The sequence below is a fragment of the Danio rerio genome, chromosome 1 (genome assembly GCF_049306965.1).
Source record: "Danio rerio strain Tuebingen ecotype United States chromosome 1, GRCz12tu, whole genome shotgun sequence".
Classification (NCBI taxonomy): Eukaryota; Metazoa; Chordata; class Actinopteri; order Cypriniformes; family Danionidae; genus Danio; species Danio rerio.
The window spans coordinates 26,078,914-26,105,471 of record NC_133176.1 but is presented as its reverse complement, the minus strand read 5'-3'; the positions used below and the strand labels follow the sequence as shown (position 1 = coordinate 26,105,471).

General features: G+C 35.1%; 1 protein-coding gene across 6 annotated transcripts in view; it reads right to left on the bottom strand.

The window, feature by feature from the left end:
- fhip1aa (FHF complex subunit HOOK interacting protein 1Aa) overlaps window positions 1-26,558 on the bottom strand; it is a 43,548-nt gene that overhangs the window by 5,084 nt on the left and 11,906 nt on the right. For 3 of the 6 annotated variants that reach the window (XM_073951450.1, XM_021473904.3, XM_073951454.1), the window contains 10 exons: window positions 24,989-25,116; window positions 20,744-20,951; window positions 18,347-19,039; window positions 16,387-16,545; window positions 14,143-14,229; window positions 13,899-14,066; window positions 11,788-11,867; window positions 11,367-11,566; window positions 6,166-7,107; window positions 4,079-4,257 (listed from right to left, as the gene is read on the bottom strand). In XM_073951450.1, coding sequence (XP_073807551.1) covers window positions 4,079-4,257; window positions 6,166-7,107; window positions 11,367-11,566; window positions 11,788-11,867; window positions 13,899-14,066; window positions 14,143-14,229; window positions 16,387-16,545; window positions 18,347-19,039; window positions 20,744-20,848 — 2,613 coding nt within the window. In that variant the 5' untranslated portion in view covers window positions 20,849-20,951; window positions 24,989-25,116. The remainder of the gene's footprint in view (window positions 1-4,078; window positions 4,258-6,165; window positions 7,108-11,366; window positions 11,567-11,787; window positions 11,868-13,898; window positions 14,067-14,142; window positions 14,230-16,386; window positions 16,546-18,346; window positions 19,040-20,743; window positions 20,952-24,988; window positions 25,117-26,558) is intronic. The other 3 variants (XM_073951439.1, XM_021473903.3, XM_073951444.1) reach the window with 1 other exon arrangement.

The window sequence follows — 26,558 nt, the reverse complement described above, 5'->3', positions numbered from 1 at the left end:
TCACACAGTGACAGTGCTATATAGAGATACAATAGGTAAAAAAGTCTATGTTTGGATCACTCAAACCACTTCATGTGATTTATTAATTTTGTCCGTTATTAGAATGCAGTGACTCCAATCATGTGAATTCAATCATGTAAAGCTCAAGTTCTGTAAAACTGGTTCTTAATTTCAAAACAGTATGTAATTCAAGCTTGAAATATTACATATTATTATATTAGTATAGGCTACACTACCTTTCAAAAGTTTTAGAACAGTAAGATGTATATTTTTTTTAAAGAGGAAGAGATAAATACAAGTAATTGTTTGTTTTTACCATTTAAATAAACTGTTTTGACATTAAACATCTTTTAAAATGTCATTTATTCCTTTGATTTTAAAGCTGACTTTTTAGCATCATTACTCCAATCACATGATCCTTCAGAAATTATGCTTAGTTGCTGATTTGCTGCAAAAAAAAGTTTTTTTTAATCAGACTATAACGTTGACAACATCAGAGTAAATTTTTTTTCATATTTTCTTTCTTTGATTAATAAAAAAGGTGCAGAGAAGAGAATTTATCTTAAATCAAAATATTTTCACTTTTGTTTAATTTAGAGCATCATTGCTAAATAAATGTAAATAAATGAGAACACTCACATTCAACTGCACTACAAATCCCACCATGCACTTCACTCATACACCTGTCCCAGATTCCCCTTGACTTCAAACATACACAGCTGAAGTTATTCAGAATAACTGTAAATGAATACTATGACAGCGTTAATAAAGTAATTTGGGCTTTAACTAGTGGGAATATGAAGTAAGCGATTGGGGGGGCTTGCTTTAGTTTGTTGTTTTTTTTTGCATAATACTACCTGGCAACACTGCCAGGATATAAAGAAGTATACCTTATTGTTATAAACTATAAACAGCGCACACACATAATTAACGGGTCTTGTGTCTGTTTTTGTAACACCACAAAGCATTTTCTTGTGTTGACATGTCTAGCTGTGTTTTTGACCCTTTGCCTTGTTTTATAGTTTGCATTGTTTTTGCTGCCTGTCCTAAACATTCGCCTGTTTTTAACAATGTTTTTTTGGATTACCTGTATGTACCCGTTTGCTCCTTTGATCGACTTTTGCCTGGTCATTCTCTGTATATTGATTAATTGTGATTGGCAAAGCAAGGCTTCATGAAACACTGAAACAGTCAAAGCAAATGTGTCGAAGCTTAGAAGCGTTTTAAAACCCATCTCTGCAGTTATACTGTAGTGGTCATTTTTATGTATTGCTCTGGAACAAGAAAGCAATACAAAAGAAACAGTTAAGCAAATTGAGGTATTAAACCCCACATTGTAGAGTTGAGGTTTTAAGTGATTTAGTTGAGAGAAGAGTTGTGAGTTCTTGACTAGCGTGCAAATATAATAGGTTCGAATGCAGGATGATGCAGCTATAGATGTTTTTAAATGCTCTGTTTTTGTAATGTGTTTTGTTTTAACATTGGTCTGACACCCAAATGAACACTTGTCAATAAATAGGTCTCGTTTTGGTTATAAAAAGTAGCATTATTAAAATACATCAAGTCATAATTTATCTCTTACAGATAAATATTGATAACAATATTAACCTTTCCTTGAACACCAAATCAGCTTATTAGAATGCTTTGAGGGATCATGTGATTGAAGTAAAGATGCTAGAACTTCAGCTTTAAAATCACAGCAATAAATTACATTTGAAAAGTTATTAGATATGTAAGAAAACTTTTTTGGTTTGTTTTACTTTTTTAAATAGTGAAAGAAATAATTCAAAATATGCAGATTTTTACTGTACTCTGCAGGCTTGTTAAGCAGTAGAGACTACTTTATAAAATCTAAAAAAAATCTTACTGTTTTAAATATTTAGACTGGGAGTGTATGTAATATAAGTGTTCACTTCTTCAAATTCGTAATGCTTTATTCACTGAATTTCAATCACAAGTGACAGTATAATCTAAAAAAAAAAAAAAATCTGAAAAAAAGTCTGTTCTCACCATCTTGGGCATACTGTCAACTTCCATAGCTTTATTTATTTATTTATCGTTTGTGTTTGTTTGCAATGAATTTCCCGTCTATATAAATCAATGTATACAATCACCTTAAAAAATAAAGAAAAAAATATACAAACTAAATTTTCATATATAAAAGGGATAGCTCCAATACTTGATTCTGATTGGTTAAGCCACATTCTGAACTGTTATAAATGACTCTAAGACTATACACATGACTTGGCTGCTATAAATTCACTGCATCACTTTAAACCATGACACCTTAGGATTTATCTCTTTATTTTGGGAGAAATTTTAAAAAGGTGAAAGATTTGTTTAAAAGCACATCTTTATGAGGCATTTGTTAGATCTGTTGCTTTATTTGTTTATCAACAGACACAAAGTTATGCAGATGAACGTAGATTGACAGAATTGTAAATGGAGTCAGAAGGCTTTTTTTTTTTACTATTGTGCTATGCATTTAAATGTATCTGCTTTTATCTCATGTAATGATATGAAACTGGGTTAATTTGGTTAATTTATTGAAATAGATATCTGTAGAGACACGAACTAACTGGAAGATGATGATATTGCTCTGTTTTATGACATTTTGAGGGCCGCATGTTTATTTAAGAGACACGTTTTCTACTATTACCCTGCCAAAGGAAAAATCTCAATAATACTGCAAGTATTGAGTGCATACTTTTAGCACTTCTTTATATAATGCCACTGATGATGTTTTAGTTGGTTTGATATTACAGGATGTGTAATGTTTTATAGTTGCAGACACAAAGGTTCCTTTCACACCACATCTCAGAGTGGCCCAAATACTATTTTTTTTCCTCAAATCCAAAAGCAATGTTCGCAAGCTCTTAAAGGTGCCCCATATTAACAGGTAATTTTTCTAAACTGACCTACATACTGACCTGAAAAGCACAAACATATCTGAAATTTAAAAAAATGATAGCTATTGTATTGAATCTGAGGATTAGCAAAAACCAACATTGCTTATCAATTAAGTGAGAGCAGATATCTTTAAATAAAATGCTAAAATTTTGACATTTGAATTAAATAGAGTCATTTTTTCTACTATAACTAAAATAAAAGGGATAGTTCATCCCAAAAAGTTAAATTTACAAGTAATATACTCCCCCCTCATGCCATTGACGATGTATGTAAATTTTTTTAGAACATTAAAGAAGCTTTTTAGCTGAATGTGTTATCCTTGGTGATTTAAATAAAATCACAATTATAATATAAAATATTCAATGGTCACCCGTTTTTGAGATTCAAAATAAACACTTCTGAACAAATTTAATTCAATCTTCATGCTTCCTGATGATAAGCTGAGATCTTATGAAGCAAAATAAAAATTGAATACTCAATGAACATTATTTACAATATTATTAGCTTGTTTGCATCCTGAGAACTTTTTGCCAAGGATGTGGATCCAACACAGACTGAATGTTCCACATCAAAAGACATCAGTGTGTTGCTAGGAGCTTTGACTGTTGATTTGGACTTGTTTGTGTATATTTATTGTTAATCTAAAGGAAATGGTAACCAACAATGACTGCCATTATAGAAATCAATAAAGATTTCGGTCACACTTTATTTTGATGGTCCGTTTGTTGAATTTAAGCTACATTACAACTAATTCTCATTAGGTTAAAAGTAGACTGTTAGGTTGGATTAAGGGTTGGGGTTGGGGTTAGGGTTACTTGCAAAGTTTCTTTTAGCCAGTTAAATGTGTTGAAGGAGCAGTATCAACAGATAGAAGCAGACAGTCTACTGATACTCAAATGGACCACCAAAATAAAGTGTTACCAAGATTTCTAAACTACAAATTCAGCTAAAAATCATCTTTATTGTCCTACTTGAGGAAATGAAAAGTCACCTACATCTTGTATGACGTGAGGGTGAGTAAATTAACAAAAAAGTTTCAATTTTGGGTGAACTATCCCTTTAAGAATGTGATTTGGGAAAATAGATTTGAGCCACACTCTGATGGATTAATTTCTTTTAAAACTCATGAATGGAGATTCATATATGTAGATTAGTTAGTGTTTAATACCTGGTATAGTGAGCGGACACTAGGCTGGAACACCAAGTTTGTGTTAAGAAGGAAAGATCGCAGCAGGGGTTGAGGGTAAGCGGCTAACTGAGCCAGGATGCCGGTCAGAAGCAAGTTCACATGGAGAGTGTTACTGGGCATGTTTTCTAGTCGAGACAACAGTACACTCACAAAAGGCCCTAAGAGAGACAAGAGGAATGAAACTCTAAAAACATCAACCACTATGATACTTAAGCAAAAATAATATAAATGATTAATAGCAGCATAAACTCATATTCCACTGAACTTTTGAGTGTACACAGTTGTTATTGAGGTGCATTGTGAGATTTACTGTAAATAATGCATTTGATAATGTCCCCTATAGTTAATGACACCACTGCAAATGGTTATCTTCTCAAATAGTGTACCAGATGGGGAAACGGACCCTTTTTATATTTCCAGGTTTCTCTATAGCTGAAGTCGCTACGGTTGGGTAAATTTAAGAGTGCAGTGAATGGGAGAATACAACAAATATTTTTTTACAATCCTATTTGCTCAAATAATAGAAGACAAACTCCACAATGTTGTTATCAATACCTTCAAAAAAAGGAAAAAATTGTGTGTGACAGATGACGATAGCCAGAAGAGAAAACATCAAATTTACTGTACTCTCCATACACACTTTAACACCTGCCACAATCAGTTATTCATTTTGTGTAATTTGACGAAAAGATGTTATAATCCATACATAAATACATATAAATGTTTATACGTTGTTTAAAAATCTAAATATTAAAAACTTTCAAAAGATTTAAGATGCTGATGAACTCTAAAAGCATCATGACAGTCTTGTGAAAAGTAGGGATGCATGATATATCGACAGCCACATCATTATCAGCCGATAAATGCTATTTTAATTGTTATCGTTATGATCTGACATCAAAATTAGGCTGATATCTTTAAGCCGATAGATTACAGAATAGTACAGAACTGCCAGCCTCGTGCATGCATGGGTCAAACTTGTTCAGACCTTTCCCGTGCACTATAAAGGCGCATTCCTCACATTTATTATTCCTTCAAAGTCCGTCATTTCTTTGTGTGGTATTGCTGTGCGTTAACATCTCAGTAAGTACCCATATTCCTTATCATTGTAGACCTGTTTGATAGAGTGTCATTGTGTATTTTGCTTTAAATCGCCTCAGAAAAAAAAATACATGTGTAAACACAATAGCACCGAATCACACATGCTAAACAACTCTTTGGGTTGTCTGTAATCTAATATGATTGTTTGTTCTTATCAACACATTGCTTGCCATGTGTTGTTGATGTAAGATTGTATTCAAGTTGATTGGCGTATTTATTATGATTATAACGAGCGCACATGATGGCTATTACCACACGCACACACATATAGTGACTAGTTAGCCGCCAGAGCCTTCACAGCAGCAGGGGAAAGGTGCGCCAGTCACTGAATCAAGCATAGGGGTTCTCAACCCTCCACCACGTTCTGTCTTTATTCACTGTGTTTGTCATAAAGTCATCTGTGCTCAATGCTCAGGTGTTGTATCAAAATGTGACTGCGGGAACAAATTTGATTCATGTACGCGCAAGACTCATATCGGTTTATCATAAACGATAAATAAATTGAATCGATAATTTTTCCCGCAATTGACTGCAATAACGCACTTGGAAGTATTGTCTGATTTACAAGCAGAGCCTCTGTGTGTTCAAAAGAATCTAAAATGCCATATAAGATGAATTTATGCTGCATTTTCTGAAGTAAATCATACAATGTGTATTTAGTTTTTCACTTGTACGGTGGCTCTGAACTGTCTGAACACAAGATCAGTTCAAACTTTTATGAAGTTTTTAAAATAAAATCAGTTGTTCACTGTATAAAAATATAACATTTTAAAATACTTATATTTACTGGCTATAGTATATCGGTTATCGGCCTCCAAATCCTAAGTGTTATCGGTTATTGATATCGGCCAAAAAATCCATATTGGTGCATCGATAGTGAAAAGGGTCCACTGGAGAAATGTCAGACAGAAAAAGAACAAAAAGGTAAAATCATTCTGTGGATTAAGTAAAACATGTTTTCTGACCTGTAAAAGGCACAGCATGACCCTTGCTCCCACTGCGAGGTTTGGTTCCAAAAGGAGAAGGCAACTTTTCTGCTTCTGGTGTCTCTGGCGAGAATGAATTAAAGTCCATTTCATCCTCCTCGTCATCTATGAGGTCAACACGACTCTTGAGCTCACTGTCCGCTTTTGTTGGACTATTAGGCTGTGCACCTAGAGTTCTAATCAGTTCCTCATACTGGGCCATAAGATCCTCCCCTTCTGGGCCTTGTAGCTTGTGGTCTGATTGTAACCCCCTCTTTTTACTGTCCATTTCATTAACTGGGGAGTTCAACCCATTGTTTATTGAGGATTCTGAATTTTTAGCCTTTTGATCAGTTGTTCGTCCATCTAAGACCTCCTGTTTTTCTGGTTCAGTAGGTTTGGATGGATCACGATAATTATTGCCAGAATCATTGGCGTCCTTCTGAGCTACAAGGTTATAGACCATAACATCGTTCTGAAACTCAGACTCTTCAATGTAAGAGCCCTTCACAAACATAATAGCAGTTCTCCTCAGTTCTTGAATGTGCTCTGGGGGCTCGTCCGGGATGTGGCGAGTCTCCTGATCTTCTTCTGTATGCACTTGTGCAGGACAAGCATCATAACTATCATCCCACTCCAGATCCAGCAATCCAGGAGTAGCAGAGAGGTCTTTGAGGGGTGGACCAGAGTTATGCACTGAATTAGTTTTTTTCCTGGTGGCAACTGATGACCTAGTTCTATTTGCTTCCTCCAATGTGCTGCGCTGGTATTCCTCTGGAGGAGGGTTCTCACCATTGTAAGGGGCAGACCACACACTGCATGCTCGCATACAGTGACTAATGCTGTTTCGAGCATCGTACAAATAGTGTAGGTAACTGACATCCAGGTAGATCTCTGAGCCAATTACACAGTCATCCTCTGCTAAGAGGGTCTCCTTTGTTTCTAAGGGAAAATTTAAAACAGTTGTCAAGCAGTCCTAACACAATCAGAGCTCAGGAATTTGTTTGCATTTGTAAACATTTTAATAACAGGCACAGACATAAGCAGATTTAGTCTAGAAAGAGGAAATGGACTTTGTGCAGGCACAACTTAAGTGTGTTGCAGATTAATTAAGAACATGGAAGTCATTGAGAAATGAACGGCATTTCAGTCTTCAAACAGCTCACAAACCAACTGGACTCCAGTAAGCCGAATTTGTTTCAAACAGTGCAGCACAAAAACACTTACTTTTGACATTAAAACCCTAAAATCCTTTGAAAAACATCATTACCAAACTATTACTTCTTCAAAAGCTTTGCATAATCTAGGTCAGAGGTCTCCATTTCTTGCTCTTTGAGGCCCAGTGTCTGGGAAAGTTTACCTTCAGCTTGTCCCAACACTCAGGTCTGTAAGATTCTAATCATTCTTAAGATCTTCAAATTGACCCTAAATGGATAGTTCATGGGGATGGACATTTTCTCACCAATTACTCACACTTGGTTCCAACATTTTTTGAATTTCTTTCAAAACAAGATATTGTGAAAATTTTTGTAAACCAGTAGCCATACTACGGAAGAAAAATACTATGGAAAATATAGTATGGAAACTAAAACCAGTTTGTAACAATTGGAGGGTGAATAAATGATGACAGAATTTTGAGGTTTGACCTAAAGTTTGCAGGACAGCTGGTTTCTGGGAGCAAGACTGAACATAATTTTGATGTAGGTCAACATTTTAAAATTTTAAATGTATTAAATTAATTCAATTACACATTATGAACACTACAACGTCAAATGACAAGAAACGCCACTAGCTATGTTTCAATCCACCTATTTTATGTGCATTTTGGAATATCGCATAAAAATACTTAATGGAAACACCAAGATGTGTAGAAATTTGGAAAATACGCAACTTGTTGGTACAACTGAATCAGATAAACATTTTATCCTATAAGAAAAAATGAGCACAAACTATGGAACAATGGAAACTATGGAGTGATATTGCTTTAACGGATCATGTGATAACAAAAATGGGTGCAATGGGATAGTAGACTGGCAAGTGGACCAACCACATTGCAAAAGATTTGAAATGTTGTTTTGGTCATCCTAAAATCCCTAAGCCAAAGTGTGTCAAAGTGGTATGGTATTATTACCTTCTGTCTTGAGTTGCTGCGATCCCAATAAGCAATCTTAGGCCTCAAAAAGCAACTGCACAGTCGTTGAGTTTCATCTTTGTCCTTAATTTAATATATAAAAAAAGGCCACGGTAGCTTTTCCTAATGAAGCAAATTCCTTTTTTATATTTGGTGCCAGCTACTTCGCTTGAGTGCGCGCGGCGAATGTGACCTCATCAATGTACTGGCAGAGGTTCACTTTGAATGTGCGCGACATGATTTCGGCTGGCCAAGCACACAAAATTCTTTAAGACTCAAGCAAACATTTTGCACGGTGACATATTTGATTTGAGTTGAATATGAATCACTTTAAAGAGAGTTTTTCTGAAACAGGTACGCCTGTACAGACATCTTTATGATCCGTCCATGTGTGATCATAGGGAGAACCAGAAGGACAATAATTCTAGGCTAGAAATTGCAGCAGCCATGGGAAAGGATTTTTATTATCAAAAAGTTTAGAAAAACCTGAAGGATAGTTGGTTAAAGCCAAAAAGAGAGGCCATGGCAAAAGTGGAGACCCAGGTGGTTTTAATATTGCAGTATATTTTTCCACCATTCATTTACACTGATGTATACAGTTGAAGTCAAAATTATTAGCCCCCCTGAATTATTAGCCCCCATTTATTTTTTCCACATTTAACAAAGAGAAGATTTTTTTCAACACATTTCTAATCATAATAGTTTTCATAACTAATCTCTAATAACGGATTTATTTTATCTTTGCCATAATGACAGTACGTAATATTTAACCTAGATATTTTTCAATACATTTCTAAATACCTTAAAGTGACATTTAAAGGGTCACGAAACACCAAAACACATTTTTTGAGCTGTTGACAGTCGTATATGTGTCCCACACTGCTAAAAACACTATTAGGACACCTATATTTCACTAAAAAGTGTAAATTGGTTGTTTTTTGCGGTATTTCAAGCAAATTCGTACTTCCGGTTTGAAACGAATTTTTGAAGCTGCGTCACGGTCATGACATAATAGCGTTGTATTCCAGCGTGCAGACTGGACGTCTGTACCAGAGTGTGTCTTATTACGTCTTACAGTGTGATGCATTAATGCATGAGTAAGGCTTGGTTCAAACCAATCAGCGCGCTCTATTGTGCAACTTCATTAATATTCATTACTGTCACAGTGTTTAGATGACAAAGACGCCACGTTGTATTGGCAAAACAAGCATGAAGTGTTGCTTTTATAGTTTGCTGCAGTTAAGTTTCATTTTCATTTTCTCTCTGTGAGAGCTTAGACTCACGTGTGGATTACAGTGTACGCGACGTGCGACAACAATAACTTACGTGTCTAAGGAGGATTATTGTTTACCTGAGAGCTGTTCTCATCTGCAAACGCTGAGATCCAGATTCGCTTTTACTCTCCTCTTAATAAAGACGCGGCTCTAGTTGCTGGTGATTGTCCTGTCTCTACAGATTTGGTAAGTGAGGAACCAGTGCTCTTTGTTTATTCAGTTTGTTCGTATCGAACAAACTATTGCACAGATTGTAAACATGTTAGCACTACAACTAAACTTTAACCTCGTGTAGGATTTTTACCGCATTTTGTGACCGGAATAACACGCGGCTTTCTGACGCTACCTGCGTGTGCATCTAAGTTTCCGGGAAATGCTGAGTTTTTTTCTCTCTCATTCGCCGTGCGGTATCAAACATTGCATAAAAAATACACGCTTACAGCAGCTCCTTGAATCAAATATTTCGTTTGTCGCGAGGGGCATGAATGAATTCTCTGAATGAAAGACAGTTAAAGTCCACCATTTAATAATTTGGCAAATAATTCGACTACAGATGCCCATGTAAACACAGTCGCGCGCCCAAATAGAAACTCCCACACCATGCCTCTTTTATTCCTCCGACACTCCCCCCTAAACAGAGCTGGACACGCCCACTTTTCTGGCTTTTTCCAAAGTAGAGGTGTGCAAACACACTGCTGAAACGAGGGGGTTTCATGGCCCTTTAAAGGCTTAACTGGGTTAATTAGGTTAACTAGGCAGGATAGAGTAATTAGGCAAGTGTTTGTATAACGATGGTTTGTTCTGTAGACAACAAAAAAAAAAAAATTTGCTTAACGGGGCAAAAAATTTACCCTATAATTATTAAAAAAAAATTTTATCTGTTTTTACTCTAGCTGAAATTAAACAAATAAGAAATTATTTCTCTAGAAGAAAAAATATTATCAGACATACAGTGAAAATTGTCTTGCTCTGTTAAACATCATTTGGAAAATATTTAAAAAGGAACAAAAAATTCAAAGGGGGGTGGGGGGGGGGGCTAATAATTCTGACTTCACCTGTATATTAGTTTTAAATTTAAAACAATTTCAAAGTAAACAAAACTGATGGTGTTTGATGAAGTAACAAAATTATTTCTTTGATAACTGGAAAATAATATTTGAACTTATTGGTTTACAATATACTGATGGCATATTTTTCTAGGCTTTACTAGTGATAATGGTTTATTCTTTCCTTAATAAAAAATATAATTGTAGAGCAATATTCTGATTGAATATTCCATTGTCATTGATATTTTATTAACTTTAATAGGTAGAACTATCCGAGATATGAATAAAAGCAAGTGATGAACCTTGAATAGTTATAAAAAAAATCTTTACAGTCAATAAAATTATTTATAAAAGTAACAAAAATTATTTGTTTAAAAATCTTGAACGATTATAATATGATGTAGTTTCAGTAAATTCCTACTTCTCAGTTTATCCGTCTGATATTACGGTGGGTTTCTTTTGACAGCCCATGTCACTTTAAAGAATATCACAACAGTGAGCGCGTCAAGTATAAAAGCCTTGTCCTTTTCGTGATGTGTGCGAGCAGGCAAAAGTATAAATCAGACTTGACTCATTGGCTAGAAACGTTGCTTTATTCTCAAATGTTTTATGTAAAATTCCAGTTTTGCACATAAATCTAATTCGCATCTTTGGGTGGAAACATAGCTAGAGTCTTCCACAAGTAGTAACAAAAGCAAAACTTAATTTTATTCTGAATTTTATTAAAAAATAAGTAAACGACATTCATACCCATAGTTCCAGTTTGGGAGCCATCAGTGCCTTTTGACCAGAGAATTGAGTCCAGCTGTCTAAGAGGAGGGGGGAAGATCTCGGGAGAGCAGCAAGAGGGTGTAAGGGCTAGAATCTTGGCGGCCGACACGGAGTAACAGTCTCTCTCATTCAGGACTCTACGCTGACTCAACATCATGTGGTTACAGGGGATCAGGTACCTGTCAGGAGTGCAGAGAGTCCAATTATACTGTCGAAAAAAAAGGTATAGAAAAGCTACACCCAAAGGAAATGTGATTAGCCCGTCACAAAGACAACTGACTCAATGATACTGCAGTTCATAGAATACCAAAAGTGAGACTATGATAGTATATTAAAAAAAAAACATATGATGTACAACAGATGAGTAATAAACTTTAAGGGTCTGCAGAAGTAAACTTACTTGAAAATCAACTGGAGCATGACATCCTCACAGTATAAGCCGATGAGAGTGCGGAACAGAGCCAGAGATACAGTGCCCAGCTGGAACAGAACACAACCTATAAGTATACTAACACAAAACAACACCCAAGAGAGACACTGAAAAATGTTGTAAAATCAACAAAACTAATTGATTTAAAAGATTATTTATTATTAATTGTGGATAAAACAGTGTTTACTTTATCATGTTTAACAGGATCCTTGAGGCTCAGTGCTGTAGGGCGTTCCGTTTGAATACATATGCTGTGAAAACTAATATTTGACTTCATATATTAGTAACATGAATTAGAAAAGGACTGCAGTTGGAAAACTCCTTAGTCAATAGTTATGATATTATTTCTAGCCGAACAAAATATTGATCTTGTTTTAAGATAAAAATTATATGCAAGATCAGATTGTGTAAGATTATTATATTTGTTTAAAGATTTTTTTTTCTTTCTTAGTAAAGCTTATTTCACTTATAGGCAGTGATGGAAAGAGTATTGAAAAATCGTACTTAAGTAAAAGTACCATTACTTGTCTAAAAATGTAGTGCAAGTAGAGTAAGAGTATCTGTTGTAAATATTACTCAAAGTAATAGTAGACCTTTCAAAAGTACTCAAGAGTAGTGAGCATTACGCTATAAAAGGCTGATGCATTTACATGTAATTTGTGGATGTGTAAACGTAACATTCTGTAGTGCATTTAGTTATTGCCCAGCAGGCACACAACATCATAAGTCATCAATATTGGGTTAAATTTAGGTTGTGATGTCAGGTGAGCAGCCAAGGTCTAAGGACAATCTTATTTTGATGTTCAATAACGACATCAAATGATGTTGATATTTGTTTGATTTGAGGTTGTGTTGGAAAGTGACCAAAATCCAACATCAGGCCAACATCTTAAACCAATGTCATTTGGATGTCAAATACTGACATTTATTCGTCAGGTATGGCAACCAAAATCCAGCATTTGATAGACATCATATTGATAACATCCACACAACATCAAGCTGTAACATTCTTATTAGACATTGATATTTGGTTGATTTTAGGTTGAATGTTGGACTTTGACATCAACCTGACGTTAAATTCTGACGTCAACCCGATTTTCATTTCAAAAAAAAATGGAATGTCCCCTTGATGTTGAAGTACAATGTCAATCTAACGTTATGTTGAGGTCTTGTGCCTGCTGGGTGTTTAAGGCCATTTCAGTCATCATACAGTAAACATCCTTCAGCTTCTCATCAGTGACATGCATCACGGGCAATCTGGGCATGTCTATAGATTTCATTACCTTTGTTTATTAAAAATATTTACCCATCTATCCAAAAAAAGGTATCATTTGAAAGCTATGAAACTAGATTCATGAATATGTTTTTGAAATCTATGCACCAAAGGGGAAAAAAAAAAAAAAAGTTTAAATTAAATCAATTTAAAATTAAATCCTGAAAACTATTTTGATCATTTAAGACTAACCTCATTGATTCATTTTCTTTTTGGCTTAGTCCCTTTATTAATCAGGGGTCACCTGGGCGGAATGAACCGCCAACTTATCCAGCATATGTTTTACGCAGCGGATGCCCTTCCAGATGCAACCCGTCATTGGGAAATATCTATACACACTTACACACTTACACACTTACACACACACACACTTACACACACTTACACACACACACACACACACACACACACACACACACAACGGACAATTTAGCATACCCAATTTACCTATACCACATGTCTTTGGACTGTGGGGGAAACCTAAGCACCCGGAGGAAACCCACGTGGGGAGAACATGCAGACTCCACACAGAAATGCCAACTGACCCAGCTGAGACTCGAACCAGTGACCTTCTTGCTGTCAAGCTAGAGCAATACCCATTGTGCCACCACCCATGTATTTTTAAAAATTTATTATAATTAATAATATTTAAATTATTCCTGATTTATCCCTTAACCCTGCTTTAACATAACTTCAACCCTTATTTGTAGCTCTATGGTACAGTAGTGCTACTAACAGCAGTTCAGTGGTCCATTCTCTCATAATGATTAAATAATGATAAATGTGAAGGAATAACATTCTGGGTTACCTGAAAAGGAGTGTTGATGCGGCTGACTAGTGTGTCCAAAATGTGCACACTGTCATGGCGATGGAGCAAGATGAAGCTGAGGAAGGTGTGCAGCAAGGCAGGTTCAGAAACACTGCGTATAAACAGGTCCAGGTATGCAGTTGTGGTCATCACCTCTTCTAGTGTCAGCTACAGAAGTTTAGGTTTCATGTTATAAAATATTATTTGTATTAGCTGTCAAATCTAAAAAAAAATGCCTACTAACCTTGTGCAATGCTGGTGCTAGAACAGGTACCAGAAAACCATTGTGGATGTAGCCAACCAGCTGGTCTCTGATGGAAGGATGAGCCACCTGCACACAGAGAAAGCTGAAATTAGATACATTCCCACTATTTATATGCATTTCACTTTCTTGTATGTGTGCATATAAAGATAAGGGAACTAAGATAATGTTTACTTAAAGCTCAACCTTGCGACCTTTATGTCACCTGACATAAACCTCCTCTGAGTACCTTGCACACATTCTTCCTGATGTCTAGTTTCTGATTGTAAAATGATTGCAGGTTGTTTTGCTTTAGACCATGCACATCCAGTTGTGTAACTAGAAGCCCAGTTTCACTGTAGCACTAATTAACACAACTAAGCCTGTTAATTTAGCCCATACTGTGCCCAAACATAATTGTCCTTTCCCCACTTCCATACTGGTCTGCACTCACATTGATTGCTTTTGTCATTACAAATGAAACTTTTTTGGAAGAAAACAGAAAGAAAAGGCAATTCACTAATAGATTGGCCAATAGATTTCTGATTTGTAAAGTTTCAGCCTCGGATTTCATGCTACAGATCACTGGCTGAATGTCTGATGAATATGGCATGCACAATTGGCAACACTTCAAAGGGAATGTTTCATCTGATTGGCAAATCTGGATATACTGTACCAAGGCATAGCTAAATAATAATAAGAGTTTAGTACATGATATTCAGTGAGCCTGAAAGATGTAAATGTAAAATCCACCCCCCCCCCCCACCCCCCCCCAAAAAAAAAACAGGCATGAGGCATGTGCTTGTAAACCACTGTAATGAAGTGCAACTATATCATACCCATGTCATTATGAAAAACACTGTCCTTGTAAACCACCAAAACCAGTACAAACACACACTCACACATGAACAGGGTTTCTGCAGGTTTCATCAAGTCATCAATGCATAAACACTAAGGACTTTTTATTTTGTTTTGTTTGTTTTTTTTTTGCCACAAAAATGAAATGTAGTTATAACTTAGCCAAATATATTTAATGTGTCAAAACAAGAAAACTGTAGTTGTATGCACTTTTTTCAAAATACAAGTTGTTGTTTGTTGTTTTTGTTTTTTAACCTTGTTGAAAGTATTTTTATTACAGAAAAAATTACATGAATAATCAAAAAATATATATACAGTATTTGTTGGCTTTTGGACGATAGAATTGAGTATAACTCCTATTCAGCCTAATGTGTTTCTGTTTTATGGCTATTTATAAATAAATTTATTTATAAACATGTTCACTCCCCCTCATTTCTGTAAAAACTTTTTGTAAATAAAAGATCTTGTAAAGGGATATGTTGCATTGTTGTTATCATAAGTAATTGTGTAACTGTTTTAGTTTAAGGATTTTAATTTGGAGATTTTGCTGTATTTCTTTGCAATAAAAAACTTTTAAAAAGAAGATTTATTGAGATGGATTATTGGTAATTGGATGAATATCTGCCTGTTGGGTAGCTTTACTTTGAGAGAGGGAATTTAAGACCTGTTTAAAAGTTATTTAAGACCGACAACACATTATTTCAGTGAATTTAAGTCCTTTTAAGGCCTAAAATATTGTTTTGAAAAAGTAAGACTTTTTAAGACCCCACGAACACCCTGATACAAGTAAAAGCAGTCTCAGCCAAGTTAATAACACGTAACTGAGCCTTAACTAGGCTTAATATGTTGCTGTGTCATGACTGCAATGAAATTGATAAACCGATGAATTATTGCACTTTAGGCATGCTATGGGCATGCTTTTCTCGAAGTGACCTGATTGGTTTATGTTTTTATTTAAAAATAATAAAAATGTATTTTAAATGTGGGTCAAGTTAAGCTAAACTTGCATAGCCCACATATCAGTTAATAACATCTAGCTAAATATTGTGTGCCGCCTTAAAGACGGTGCCACCTCTGCCAAACCAGGGCCATGTTTGGCCCACATGCTTTATGCCAGTGCTAGATGAATGCCTGCTGTGCCAGATTGATGCCAAATCTGGGCCAGAATTCTTTACTACATGGGTATGCATCCCATGGATCTCAAATGGTTTATATCTCATAGTTTATGTGCACTTAGGTCTTAAGGATCAATCTAAATGAAACTTCTAAGGTGTGCTGGAGCTATGTAATAAACTCTGCAATAAATGTGCTCCACGGGAGCAAGACTGGACACCTCTGATGTATACAGACACACACTTGCAGTACAAATTAAGCATCTCTAGCACAAACCTGTATGACGGCATTGCAGAACTCCAGAGAGTTAAGAAACTGCACAAGAGCAGGCAGTTGTTGCCAGTCGTCACGGTGCAGACAGTGCCACTCTTCACTGGGTACATCCAACTTGGTAGGCAAAGATGAATAAAGGCCGCTCAGACCTGTAGCCAAAACCTAAGATGAAAAAAATGTGTGTTAGTCTGTTTGATTAATCTGAAATAATTTTTAAAATTCAACTGGGAAAACACGACTAACAATCTGAATGCATTTTCTTACGCTGAAAACACAAGGATTAATTGATGAGCACTACTGTTTTAGTGAATGTCAACATTAAAACGCATGAATAATGAGTTAATTTAATGCCCAAATAGTTCACAATGCAAACTTGAAGAAAGAATTGTGGAATAGCACAGAAATCTTTAGCTGCATGTTTTCTAGCTTCGTTCACTGGCAGAAGCATGTGAGGTCACAAAGGGCTGAGAGTGCACATCAGCTGCCAGACTCTGTTGAAGTTGAGGGTGATGTCATCTTAGTAAGAGGGGTACTCATCCATGGTGCAGCAGATTATGCAATTATCTCTAATGACTTTACATAAGAACACACTGTGCTCCTGGACGCCCCGAGAGTGCCCACGGTGGCACAAAAAAATTGATAGTATTCAACAACAATCTGCACATTCACTGAAGATATAACCAGTTAAAATGTCCTGTTGGTTTCACTCATTGTGGATTTCATTTTGATTTCATAAACAGTGAGATAAGATGATCAAAGGTTTTATTCATGCTCTTGCTCATGAAAATCCATATAAAAAGTCATATTTCTTCTGCGTGTAGTTTCATTTAATGATTATCATGTATAGTGGGTGTACATTCAGTTTGTCAATTGTCCTGTCCACTTTATCCCTTCATTCCAGGAATTTTACAATGAGCAATTATTTAAGCCCTACTCAATAAATTGCTCACTAGAAAATTCCTGGAGTATTCTGCGAGACAAAAGGGTTACTTTAGGTTACTTTACAAAAAAAAGTTTATTATAGAGACATCAATATTAAGATCCCCAGATAAAGAAATAAATGAATAAGTTTTAATCTGTCTGTATGTGTACTGAATTTAACATGTCAGAAAATAGCAAATTTTAAGTGTTTCTTTTAAGTCAGTGGTCCTCAACCACCGGGCCACAGACTGGTTTTGGTCCATGTATCAATTGGTACCAGGCTGCACAAGAAATCATTATTTACTTCCTTTTTATTTATTATCTGAGTCTGAACAATCTTTTAAAAATCTTTATTTTGAAAAATGCAGCAAAATGCACACAGTAAAATGTGTAAGAAACTTCTTTAGAAGGTTTCTTTGTTTTGAGGAACAGTGACTGACCCACAAACTGCCAAGGAATGGATCTGCAACCCATTTGTCAACAAATCAGGTGAATCCACCATGTCTGTGCAAGAGACTGCTGGAGATCGCAAATGACGGCGGCCTTTTAGAGGCTCTTCGCATTTCGCTTTTCTATTTTTAATTTTAAGTTCATTTTTTCAGTGGGGATGTGCAACTAGCACACTTAAGTAATGTGATGCGCTCGTGCCTTCCTTTTTTTTTTAAGTTGTTTACACTTTAAGACTTTTTATTAAAAAGAATTTTTTTTTTTACACATATACTGTTTGCTATGGAATGCAAAAACTTTAAAGCTCATTATCTCAAAATCATTCAGAACGCAGATAGAACCTTATAATTCCAAGATGATGATTTTTCCTACATAATACCAATATACAGTATGTTACATTATTAACACTGGAGTTAAATACAGTTTTTACACGTAAAAGCACCAAGGTCCCTAAATATAATTTAGGCAATGCACATAATTAAATAAACAAAACACCACATCAGTAACTCTAATTCTTTCCAAAAGTGTTCACAATTATTTAAGTAGCTTAAAAATAATAAATAAAAAAGGAAAGCTTATAATAACAGACTCATACCGGACAGAAGTAGGTGTTCTCTGCAATGTGTTTGGCTACAACATGATTTTCAGCAGAAAGAGCCATAATAAGTAGAAGAGCATCTCTGGCCTGCTGTCCGACTGATCCTTCCCTGTGTATGAAAGGGATGAGCAGGGAGAAGATGAGGAAGTTAGCAGCTCCTTGGTCCTCACTGGTATGGAAAAACAGCTCCAGGACTGAAGGATCTTTAGCCAGGACACAGCACAGCTGGTTCAGGAGCAGCACGAGTTCTGTCTCCACTGCGGGGGAGCTCGGACCTGTCGGAGAGCCGGAGCAGGATGACAGAAGCATCATTAAGGGCTTCAACACAGGTTTATGATGAAGCAATGGCTGCCTGGCTTGACCGATCAGCATCTCATACATCTTTAGCTGCTCTAATTTCATGTCGTCTGTGAATTCTCGTCTCAAGCTCCAGATGAATAGCCTCTCCAATACATTCTCCATCACTACAAACTCCAGGATGGGCCCCATGGCTCCATTTTGACCACATTCCTCCTCCATGAGGAGAAAGAGCATGTGTTCTACATAGTTCTGCACAGCGCTGGCCTCATCACCCGGGATTGGTCCAAAACGAAAGCTGCCGAGTCCTCCTCCTCCAGCCAGACCATGGCCTCCACCCAGACCACCAGTATTACTGCGCAAAGGGTCATGCTTCTCTAGAATCTTCACCACCTGAGGAAATGTGAAGAGATCAGAGGGTGTTCATACTGGACAGGCTTTAGACTATAAAAATCTATAAAAAAAAGACTTCTATTCTCAGTATCAAGTTGCACCATGAAGAGACTATCTTTAAATTAACTGTGTATTAAATTAAATTAAATTAAATTAAATTAAATTAAATTAAATTAAATTAAATTAAATTATTTGTAGTAGGAAAATATCACTTTGATATTATGTAAATAAATTCAGAAGTAGGAGAGCTGCTAATCCAGATCAGCTGAAACAATGCATCCTCTGTCCTGGTGCTGATAAATTACCATGGTGACAAAATCTCAGTCTGACACACCTGACTGAGAGCAGGGTGATAAACAGTAAAGGCATAACCTGGAGACTTCAGGAAGAGGAAATACAAGCAGGGCCAAATGACATATTGTTTTAAACAAAATGTGCCATTCATTAATGCAATGCAAAGTAAGCAGGAAAAGGTTAAAGGACTCATGCAAAATATTAAAATGATCTGATACGATGTTAACAATTGTGTATTCAGAAGAAAAAGAAAGAGAATCACTATAATTTCTGTCTGTAGAGTTTCTCTAATGGGGTGAACTTGTCTTCTGTGCCCAAACAATGCCTCCTATGTTCTGGAGCATTCTGCTGAATCAACAGGAGAGGTCAGGAGCCTTATTCACAATGCACGATTACAACAGGATTGTCTGTTCTAGAGCCAATTCGGGATTGTAAGAACTTGCAAAACATTCCATTTTAATGCGCTTGTTTTGAATTAGGAATTTATATTATAATCAAAAATATGTGTATTTGTAAATTATTTTAATTAATCATATAATATAAACAGAAATAACATATTACCAACAGAAAAATAGATTCATATTGCCATATAGGCCAAATTGGAGGCACTATGGAGTCAATCTAGAGCCATATATGCTTGCAAAATAAAAGGTTTTGCAAACAAAAAATAAATCATTGAGCAAAAAAATCCAAATCTGCAAAAATCACAAAGCGAAAATAAATTTATGAGAAATAAAAATGAAATTTGCAAAAAAAAAAAAAATGCAAATAAAAAACAAGCAGTGCAAATAAAACTAAAATAGTTACAATTAAAAAAAAAACTTCATAGATATATTTGCAAAACATTTTTTATAGCATTGCCTTTACAAAACCCCTCTAGTCACTTGTTATGCTCATTTTGATTTGCTTTTTGTCAACCGTGAGTTTATGATGCTGTTATCACATCACGCCTGCCGTAAACGCCCAAGTTCCCTTGACTCTGCCTCCTTGTCAAATGAAAATGAATAAATTAATAAACTATTGTCAAGTTTAAGCCTGTATTAACTGGTCAGACAAGGAAAAAAACATGCCAAAAGTTATAATAAATTAAGCGGAAGAAAGAAAAATAATATGTTTAAAGAACAAAAGAAGTTTTAGTTTTCTAAACTGAACCAGGATTTTCAAGGAAAAGAATGTAAGTCAAAAAAACTTTAAGTTTCGATATTCTGTTTAGCACAAAAGAAGATATTAAATGCTGAAAACCTTTAACCATTAACTTCCATAGTATTTGTTTTTTCTATTACAGAAGTCAGTGGTTACAGGTTGCCAATAGTAGCATGATAAGCAATGGCTGTTGCTTATAACTGTTGAGGAGAATATTAATATGTGGAAGAGCAGCAAAAAGTAAAGAAGGTAAAACGCATTACATACCTGTGCCCAGTGGTTTTTGAACACAATCATGCATGTTTCAGGATCCACTCCTGTCAGGACCAGTGTCTGGCCACCACGGTTCCCATTGTAAACCATAGATGTCATTGTTGCACCTTCACAGCAATATTAAACCATCATGTTCACTTTGAAGGATGGAGTTGAAGCCAGTTTCAACCCAGAATGATTATCTGGATGGTCACATAAGATACTGAGAATGAGAACATGTAGAGAAATAAACAAAATGTTTAAATACTATCAGCATCTCACTGGAAAAATAAAGTAAAATGAGACAAAATAAAACAAAATTCTGCACTCTGAGTTACTGTGTGAAGTAGTACTTGAACAGCACAAACCAAACACTGGTAGTAACATCAGAAAACAGTGTATTTTAAATGTGCATCACTGTTTCAGTGGCTGTCTTGGCAACAGCATTGTGTCATCTTTACAAAATCAAAGCTTTTAAAACGGGATTTGCTGGATAAAGAGGCTGCTCAAACATAGGAGATTTCTTTATGACAGTGAATGAATGAACTCAGCTGCCATCACTTAAACATGCTAATTAACAGCATGTGGACGCATGCTTTGTGAGTTATGTAATATCATACATGTTAAGTCTTATATAATGCTTCCTAAAAAAGAAAATGTAGCAGGACTGCAAAGCTTGCTCTCTATACTGTATATGCCAAGCTATTTTTACCAAATCAATAAACAAACCCACAGCCTTAAGCATTTAGATAACAGCTATTGGCTTTAAACCAAATGTGTGTGCAAGCAGCAGTGATTATACGCGGATACAGAGATACTCTCTGTCTCCAGTCAAAAAAATGCATGTGTGGGGAGTATTATCTATAGTTTCAATGGTATGTGTGTGTAAGTGTGTCCGATGTCTAAAAGAGAAGCAAAGGCAATAACATAGCATTCTTTACAATCCATGTCATCTGGAGTCGATCTCTATCTTAAGAAAGTTCACACTTCTAGTATGCATAGTGAAAATCATGAAAAATGGTAAACAAAAAACATTTTATAGTATGCATGCTGGAAAACTTTTCCCTCAATTGTCTGACATACTCGTCAATTTAAAAATTGTAAAATTGTTTTTATAATGTATTTCTTATGCACAAACTCTATTAATATACTGTTTCAAAAGAGCTAAAACAGAATATTTTAATATTCTAGTATTTAATTAAAATATAAAAAGAAAAATATTAAATAAAAATAGTAATGGAGTGTGTTCGACGAACAATCGTATAAGTAAAAAATATATATACTGAAATAACCCAGTGACATTATTTGTATGTGTGAACTTGGTACACAGAAAAAGTTTGGGGATATTTTCGCATGACCAAGAGTCTGAATTTTAAACATTAAAATAGCCTCACACGCAAAAATCATTTATGTCACCAAGAAGAATAGAGATGCCCCTTTGCTGTCATGCCCGCTTCAGACTTTATAAGACAAATCCAGACATGAACAAATGGAAGGACCGAGTAAGGAAGGTTTTGAGAGATGCTGGGAAACCATATTTAAATAAAAGAGGAGAACGAAAAAAAACTGAAAAAAGTATCGACCGTATATGTGTGAAGAAGGGAAGAACCGTATATGGGATGTGATCTCTCACTTTCTCTAAACGCATTGTGTGCTAAATGCTACAAAAACAAACATAAAACAAACCACATACCATATACAATAAAGCAGTATCAATGCATATTTCCAGCCCGTCTTGTGTAAACTATGACAAGCAGAGTTTATTTGTTTATATATTTATGTGCAAGATGGCGAAGCGTGAGAACAGCTTGAAGTAGCACATACACCAGCTAAACTATGTATATTCTAAATAAACAACAATATTAAGCTATGATTTATGTCTGCATTTTATGCATTTATTGTTGTATTTATTTATTTATTGTTTATTGTTAATAATTGATGGTTATCGACTGTCCTTTAAGAAGGTCTATGTATTGTACATTGTTTTTAAATATTTTAAATACTAATAATAATAATAATAATAATAACAAACTTGAAAGAAATGCTTAATATTAACCTGAAGTTTCTGTAACTGTATTAAAACTAAGATGAAAAAATCAGATCTCTAGTGGTTTCAAGTGATATGATGATATACTGTTATTCCACACTAACTGGACATATACTTCCACATTTGAGAAATATAAAAAATCACAATAACTTTTGATTTTTAACACTGACACTGAAAAATATTTTCTATTGAGAAGCTTTTATTGTCTATCGTCAAGTAAAATAGAAATATATAATATAATGTTCCCAAACCAAATGAAAAAAATCGTATTACTCAGAATTAGAAAATATGGACTTATATGGTTCTTCGTCTCAAGGCCTCAATTGTTGAATGCTACACTAAATAAAACACTTCAATATAGATTTTTAATCCTAATATTTATTGTTATTCAGTGTTCAGATTGATTATTCTCTATATCCCTAATTTTAACCTAAAATCTAAAAACTGGGTTCAATTTGACTTCAACACTCCCATTATTTTAAAAAAGATTTGTGTCAAGAAATTCAAGCTGTTTGTTGACAACTTAAATATTCCTTTAATTAAACCATGTATTTACAGATGTCAACCTTTGAATGGTGTCAAATTGACCCCTTTGGTAAAAAGTGATTGACGCATTAGATTAACTTTTGTTGAGCAAGATCAACGAGCTGTTCTCAATTTCATCCTCAGAATGAGCACGCCTCTGTAACCACAATCCAAAAACTATATCTATACTAATCTGGATTCATTTGCAAACATGCCATTTTATTTACATTTTAGCATTCTATCCACATTAAGACTTTTTCCTTTGTTGATAGAGGTATTCTTATCATGTGACATGTTGCACCATCTGATATTCATGCATACACCAGTATGTGCTTTCCAATGCTGTTCATTTTTACAGTGTTACTTAAGATCACTGTCTTTGTACAATCTTCATATTACATTCCTCCATAAGGAATGTAATATGAGGACAGCTGCATTACACTACATGAAATGGTGATTAAGTTTGACATGGATACACCAGTAAGTGTTCTTTTTCAGCCCTCTGTAAAGGATCATAACACCAGTCATAGATCTACACTACCTGACAAAGGTCTTGTCGCCTATCCAAGTTTTAGGAATAACAAATAATAATTTATTGTGTACACAAGTGATGGGTTGCAGCTGGAAGGGCGTGCGCTGTTTAAAACATATGCTGGATCAGCTGTCGGTTCATTCTGCTGTGGCGACTTTTGATTAATAAGGGGACTAAGCCAAAAAGAAAACGAATGAATGAATGAACATAAAAAATAAGAAGAACATAAAAAAACCTTATGTCTGGTCTAGGGCTACACAATATATCGTTTCAGCATCGCTATCGCAATGTGATCATTCGCAATAGTCACATCGCATGTATATGCAATGTTGATTCTGGATTATAATTTATCATTTTGCTAGTGTTTTTTGAGGCCTGTGACTGTGTGAGGGTTTTAAAAGCATTGAGGCCTATGAAATTGTACCATTTTTAAGTTTGACAAATTAATAACAACAAATTTTATTGAATTTTTTTTTTTTATAAAACGGGGACCATGTGGTTTTATTTTACTTTTGAGTATTCAATTACTGTATACCTTAATACGGTTTGACTCCTCGGAAAACAATAAAAACAATGTTTATTTTCATTTGTAACTTTTTCTTTATTGAACTTATCAATGCTTGTAGATTGTTTATTATATTTTATGCCGAATTATTCCAAATAATCTAAAATTTTTAATTCTTTCCAAATGGTTATTCAACACCATTTAGTGAAATTGCATTCATATCTCAATATATAAATCGCAGATTAAAACAAATATTGCAATACTGGATATTTTCAATATTGTGCAGCCCTAGTCTGGTCTCTGTACAGTATGTTTCCGTGTGTACGGAATACTTTTTTACAAACACAAATACATACTGTAGATATATGCTTTAAAATAGGTACTTCATTATAAATTAGATTTTTAGTTTCTAACATAATTGAATGTACCAAATACTACATCTGTGTTTTTGCTATGTGAGCAACACAATCTCAACCAACTAATCAGTAGACACAACCTGTATTCAAAGTCAATCGCTGTAGAAAGTGCAATCTGAAATGTGCCAAAAATAGGCATGGATAGGTTTCAGTGTACACACGAGCCATCAAGCACCACAAATGCACAGAAACCAAGAGGGAAGACAGTCAGAATGGATTTTGAATTTCCACCTACCTCAGTCAGACCACTGCTGAAAGCTGCTGCTGGGAACACAGTACTCCACAAGGCTGGAAACATTCGCATCTTCAGAGCTTTCCGGAGCTCAATGAGGCATGTTGATTGAGAACTTTTCAAAGGGGGTCCTGAAGAGATGAAAAATGAAGAAAAACAGCTTAAATGTGCTAGTAAGAGCAGTGTGAATGAGACGAGCCGGGCCAGGAAATGACTAGATGGATCAGAGCATGACAAAGAGCTTTAGATTGGAAGTGCGGGAAAGAGAATGAAGAACACGAGAGAAGAGGAGGTGAGAATTGAAGAAAAAAAAAGAAAGAATTTGTGTGTGTGAAACCATCTGAAATATAAATGTCCAGATCCACACACACAGCACGAAAATACTGATTTCATAAGCCACTGCAAATAGAGTCATCAAGTCACTTAGCATGGCAACATGAATGGCAATTTTTGATATTTATGATAAATAAAAGTTACAAAGAATAAGGAAATAAACAGTACATAGTTTATCAAATACACTCTCAACTGAAATATAAAACCAGATATAACTTTTGGTATATTTTTTTTACTAGTGGGTTCAAGACATTGTGGTTCATAAGTACCACATATGTACAGTGGTGGAAAGAGTACTGAAAAATCCTACTTATGTAAAACTACCATTACTTAAACTACCTTAAAATGTAGTAGAGTAGAGTAAAGGTATCTGTTGTAAATATTACTCAAAGTATGAGTAAAGAGTAACCCTTTTACATAATACTCAAGAGTAGTAAGTATTATGCTGTAAGAAGCTGATGCATTTACATGTAATTTGTGGATGTTTGTAAATGTAACATTCTGTAGTGCATTTAATTATTGCCCAACAGGCACACAACATCATAAGACGTCAATATTAGGTTAAATTCAGGTTGTGATGTCAGGTGACCAAATATCTAGCCAGCGTCTAAAGACAATGTTATTTTAATGTTCAATAATGACGTTAAATGATGTTGATATTTGGTTGATTTTAGGTTGTGTTGGAAAGTGACCAAATTCCAATGTAGAGCCAACATCTTAAACCAACATCATATTGACATCAAATACTGACCTTTATTCGTTAGGTATGTCAACCAAAATCCAGCATCTGATAGATGTCATATTCTTAATGTCCACACAACATCAAGCTGTAACATCATTAGATGTTGATATTTGGTTGATTTTAGGTTGGAGGTTGAGTTCTGACGTCAACCCGATTTTCATTTCAAAATGCAAAAATGCAACGTCTCCAAGACATTGGGGTACAATGTCAATCTGATGTCGTATTGACATCTTGTGCCTGCTGGGTGTTAAAGGCCATTTCGGTCATCATACAGTAAACATTCGTCATCTTCTCATCAGTGACATGCATCTAAACAGTCTCTGGGTCATGGTGTGTGACGATTTTGGACATGTTTTGGACACTTTTATTGCTTCTGAACAGTTTGCTGCAATTATAAAATCGCCCATGTTGTTCATTATGATGCAATTTACCTTCTATGTGCAATTTGATTGGACAGGAATCACAGAATTGATTCTTCTAATCCCCACAGATAATCCC